We start from the raw sequence: 5,686 nt of genomic DNA on the forward strand, positions 1-5,686 counted from the left end.
TATTTTTCTCCGTGGAAACCATACCAGTCGGAGGAGATAAAGCTAGGATGGTAGTTCCTTCGGAGTTCTTTCTTCTGTGATACTACCTGTGTGAGAGAGGGTGATGGAGTTCTTAAGACTCTGAGCTTACACGTTCATGTACCCAGGTTAGACCTCTCACCTTTTTCTTTTACTATTTCTGTTATTGCTTTGCATGTTTTAGTATTAGTTCCATTCTTTACGCAAAGCAATTGCATATAATTTAGTAAGCTGTACTTGTTTTCCCTGCAAATAGTCTTTCTGAAATCCAATTCTGAATAATATTTCGGACAATTAATCTAAGAGCTCTATAACATGCACTCCGAGTACATTAAATAGTTGAAATCACTCGATGAATTGAACCCTCATTGACTTCTTTCTCTCTCTTTGTTATAAAGATCTCCATCCATGCTTTAGACATAATTAACTTGGGTACCGGTGCTGCCAATGCAGGAGACGCTCCTGGGATGGTGTGATTAACCTGCAGCGTTTAAGATGCCTTCTCACCCTCATTGACTTCCTTCTTTCTCTCCTTGTTAAAAATCTTCAGCCGTGCTTTAGGCATAATTGGCTTGGATACTGGTGGAGTGATAGTTTCCTCAGAATCAAGAGTAGAAGATCTGGCCTTAAACATGTCCACTTGGCCATCACCATTCATGAACACCATATTGCATGAGATCCGCTCCTGGTAGAAAGTTCTCCACTTCCTGTGGTGTCTACCAGATCAAGCAAAGCGAAGTTAATTCCCCGAATGTTATTAATTTAGAATCTTAGGATTTTCTGATATACCTATCAAAGACCACCCACGTTGCATGAAGATTGGTGGTCATTTCCAAAGCTACATGTCGCACAGGGTGACCCATGGCTACCTTCTTCAATGGGACCACCTACAATCCATTCATGAAGAAAGAAGCTTTGCCTTTTGAAAGAAGAATGAAGATATTAACATTTGTGGTTAAGTTTTTGGTGATGCACCTACCCCACGAGCTTCACAAAGCTCAACCACTCTGCGAAGCTTTTGATAGGGAGCATCATTCTTCCATTCAGGGCACTCTTCCATTTTGGATAGATCCTCACAGTCCCAGGTCCATATGTCCAACCGGGTTTTGCATGAGCCTGCACGAAGAGCAGTGAATAAGAATGCAGGTTCGAGTTGTATTGATTGGTCTTATTTTGCGACCTCAATCATTGGATTGTGCTTTGTATAGCTTTCAAAACATGACAATCTTCCATCCGCAGCACCGAACACAAAATTGATGCAATGCTTTAAAAACTGTGTAAAGTACAATCCAATGGTTGAGGCCACAAAAGAAAACCAATCATTCTTCATGCAAAAGATACAATCCAAACCCCTAACCATATACCACGTCTTACTTCCCCGTGACTTAATTTTTCATGAACTCTCGCGTGGTAGCCTTGTTTAATTGATGGGTACCACCCTTGTGTGTTTATTTTGGATAGAGATGTCCTAGCAAGTATGTTTAGGAGGCAACTACTAGAACTTGCAGTTGTACATAGCCGTTCAAGTGCATTAATTATGTGGAACTTGGGGATGTCAGCAGGCTGGGTCAAGGTTTAGCATATCAGAAAATACTAACTAGCCCATCTCTAGTGATTTAGCCTATTTAACAATGATAATGGGACCTCCTAGTTGCTCTCTTGACTTCATTTCTAGTGCTTCAAAACCGAGGAATTCTGAGGATAAGCTATATATGCTCAAGCTCAATAGAAAAATTTTATAAGTTCATGCAACATTTTTTCTTCAATAATGTTGCATGGACGTACACTGGAGACGAGGGGTAAATATGGACATGTATTTAAGTATCTGAATTAGTAAAAGCAAAAATTGAGATGAAAATATATAGGAAAGAATAATGATTTAAATTAAATTACATAATCATCTAATGTTGTACAATAGATTTAAAAAAATAGAAGGTGAATTCGTTAAATTGTTTTATACTGCATATAATTGACAAGTATTTTACCTTGATTATTGAGATCTACAAAACTAGAGTTTTGCAGGACTAACATTCAGCTTTTTGCATGTATTGTCCTGTCGACGGGTTCACATTGAAGCCGGTTTGCTCTCATGTGGCCATCTTAGGGCTGTGATTCGTGTGGCCAAAATAATAGCTATATAGCCAGTAGCCACATCTCAAAGACTTTAATAACCTGGATGAAGGCTTCGAAGCGATGTGAGCACTGGTGCCTTTTGCACGGATTTTGAGAGGGAAGAGTGCACTGAGGTGAAAGTGGGAACCAGATGGAAGGTGTGCAAAAGGTTTTAGCCACAACCGTATCATGACTGCTGGCTCTAAGATATGCCTCTATTTAAAGAAATCCACTGGATGCTCTAAGCATGCTAGTGATCGGAAGGAGTTTGCTCCCACCCAGCATGGTGAATATACCTCTTTGTGCTACTTTATTAGTGAGAATTAACCAAAGTATTATTTTAGGGCATGTTTTTTTGATTTGAGAGAGTTGGGCTCTCGAATAGAAATAGGAATAAACAATTTCCATTTCACTTCTTTGGTTAGAGGAAGTCCCATCTCCACTTCGATTCTAAGAGAGAATAAGAATAGCCCAATCCTTCAAAATCTAATCACAACTCTCCCTTGCTATTCAAATCTCATGCCAATTTCGATTCTAATTACAAACCAAATGCATCAGATAATATGGTCATGCTGATTCCATTTCAATCTATTCCAAGTCCAATTCCGATCATGAATATATGCACCCTAAAGTTGTGTTATCTTAAGAGTAGTTGGAGCTTAGCAAGTGTTTAGTTCACGGCTAGAATCAAAATTGAAATTGGAATGGAAATCTAAATTATGAGCATGTCTTCTAATGTATTTGGTTTATAACTATAATCAGAATGGCTATATACCCCAACATGTTTGGTTTATGACTATAATTGAAATTGAAATTGAAATGAAATTTGAATACTAAGAAAAAATAGGAATTACATTTGGGGAGTTTGGGATATCTTATTCCTTTCTAGAATTAGAATGGGAATGAAAGTCTCTTAAGCCAAATGACTGGAATAGGAGTTATTCATTCCCCTTCACATTCTTGAGCCCAATTTTGACCAAACATGCCTTTAGTGACCTCAATTCTTTGGGAACGTGAAATCCTTATTTAGGAGGCAATCCAAAGATATCAACAGTTGCCTCGCATACATATATATCTCCAATCTACGCCTCTCACACATCGCTTGAGCTAGTCATGACCACATCCAGTGCTCACTTTCCCCATCGATAAAGCATGGTTGACATGTCATTGCCTAGGTGAACTCAATATTTTCTTTGTTGCTCTCTTTGCAACAAAGTACTGAGGGGGTCATTGGATCATTTTTTTTAGTTTGATGGAGTGTCCATATATAGCTACATTTTTTTATGAATATGAATATTTATTTTGATTAAAAAAATGATTTAAATAAAATAATATATTAAATATTTTTATTATATAAATATAAAATATAATAAGATATTTTTATTTTAATTTAAAATTATTACTGAATCATAATATAATAATAATGTGATTAATTATATATTATAATATAATATATATCATAAATATAATATATAATATCGTATCTATAATATTGATATAATATATTAATGATATATTGATATATGAATTCTTTTTGCTAGACTGAGGGATATTTCTTCCTTATATTTTAGCCTAAGATCATTATCTGAGGATAATCTTAGATTCCTACCTCAAGGACAGATATCCCATCATTAGATTGGGGGTGATTTAAGGAGTAAGGATGATTTGAAATCATTACTACGTAGGATCACTGTGGTGCAACCAAACCAGTGACGAATGTAGGTTATTAAATGTAGGGTAAATTGACCCCACAAAAAATATAAAAAAATATTAGTTATATTTATTATTAGAAAAAATCAAATTTTATTCCATTAATTTTATGAATTGATCCAATATCTTATGTAAAGTTTTGAAGAAATAAAGGATAAAAAAGACTACATCAAAAGTTCAAAAAAGTAATTATAACCTGCATTCTCTTTCTTTATTGACTCTCATATCCTACCTCTCTCTCTCATTCTTTCTCCTTCTTTATTAATTACTTCTTTATTTATCATTTAATATCTCACCTCAACTCTATTTATCCATATTTTATATTTAAACCCTACATCAAATTATTTTTTATATCCTAGAAGGACCATATCAGAAGATAAAAAAATAATTATCCTCTATATTTCTTTTTTTAATGACTCATATATTCCACATCTTTATCATGCCATTTTGATCTCTCTCTCACACATTTTTTCTCTTTCTTTATTTATGACTTCTCTATTTATCTTTTAATGCCCCACCCGAATCTATAATCTCCATCCGTCTATCCTTTACATTTAAACCCATATCGATTTATTTAATTTTATCCTAATTAATCCAGATGTAAAAAAAAAACATATGTTTTCTTATCTTTCTTCTCAACTTGAATTAGGTACGTCTTTTTTAGCTTTTTTTTTTATAACACTCTTTTAGTTTTTTTTTTATCTTCTCTTTTTTTCACTCATATTAAATATATATGATTAGAATAATTTTTGATTAGTTATATAATTTTAATATTTAATAATATCTAAGATTTTTTACGATGCTCCTTTATAACATTTTATTATAAAAAATATTTAAGATATTACATATTATTATTTTTATATATTTTATTATTTTTTAAAAATAATGTTTATTTTTTTTTCTTTCTTCTCCACGGCTCTTCTATTTTTTTTTTATATTGACCCAAAGTAAAATTTCTGGGTCCGCCACTGAACCAAACATGATGATCTTATTACTTGCATCCACATCATCCTTTATCTTGGATAGATCACTTTATACCAAATGCCCCCTTAATACATGATAATGTAATTGAAGTTTGCATGAGGCTATCAAATAATCTAACGAGGCATTCTACCAAAAAAATAATCTAATGAGCATCAAACCTCATCTAATACCAATAAATATGCCCCGAGTATGGTAGATGTTGCTTACGTGCAAAGCTGAGCCATGGCATCACCCCGAGGAGCGTGACGACATATCCAGGCTCGGCTACGTGCTCGAGTGCCCACTCGAGAGGCTTGGTGGAGAACCTCCTGAGCGCATTCATCACCAAGACCACATGCTTGGGGCCACACCGGGAGCTGGGCGACGCTGGAGGCACCTCCAAATCCTCGGCGTGTGACTTCTTCTTCCCGGTTGGCATCTCCCGGGCATCACTGCAGCCAGCTTCTTCTATAGCAGTCATAAAAATAAGGCTAAGAGAGTGAGATTGTAGAAGATTTAGCCATGCGAAGGTAAAGGGAATTGTTTGTTAGGGCTCTTGGGGCTTTCATAGAATGCAGAGGAAGGAATTAGATATAGGTTTTTTTTTTTTTTTTTGATAATTTTGAAGTAGAGTATGGGAAGCAACGAATTACATCTGGCAAGTGGACTAGTTGGCAAGGATTAATTAATTGGAGAATACAAAGTAGGACTTGGTTGGGTAAAATGCTAGCCTTGGGGAGTGCAAATGAGACGGAGAAAACGAGCTGGAAGAAAGAATGAAATATAATATCCTTATGCTTCTGGATATTTTTGTGTCGTATTCGAGAATCTCTCTTCAGCTGCTGCTAATGATTTGTTTCATATGTTTAACTATTGATTGGAA

At 35.1% G+C, this 5,686-nt stretch overlaps 1 protein-coding gene across 1 annotated transcript; it reads right to left on the reverse strand.

Moving 5' to 3' along the window:
• Positions 1-276: 276 nt before the first annotated feature.
• On the reverse strand, positions 277-5,462 carry LOC105061296 (uncharacterized). The gene is made up of 4 exons (XM_010945301.4): positions 5,032-5,462; positions 998-1,134; positions 808-905; positions 277-734 (listed from the first exon to the last, which is right to left on the reverse strand). Exons 1-4 carry the CDS (start codon positions 5,282-5,284, stop codon positions 509-511), a joined length of 714 nt encoding a protein of 237 aa, XP_010943603.3. The 5' UTR covers positions 5,285-5,462; the 3' UTR covers positions 277-508.
• Positions 5,463-5,686: the final 224 nt, after the last annotated feature.

This window comes from Elaeis guineensis, chromosome 1, assembly GCF_000442705.2.
Source record: "Elaeis guineensis isolate ETL-2024a chromosome 1, EG11, whole genome shotgun sequence".
NCBI lineage: Eukaryota > Viridiplantae > Streptophyta > Magnoliopsida > Arecales > Arecaceae > Elaeis > Elaeis guineensis.

Bases quoted from the DNA above. Each gene is read 5' to 3' on its own strand.
- LOC105061296 (XM_010945301.4), bottom strand. From the start codon at position 5,284: ATGACTGCTATAGAAGAAGCTGGCTGCAGTGATGCCCGGGAGATGCCA. The intron at 1,135-5,031 runs GTAAGCAACATC...CTCTTCGTGCAG, and splicing joins GCCATGGCTCAGCTTTGCAC to GCTCATGCAAAACCCGGTTG. The intron at 906-997 runs GTAGGTGCATCA...AATGGATTGTAG, and splicing joins AGCTTTGTGAAGCTCGTGGG to GTGGTCCCATTGAAGAAGGT.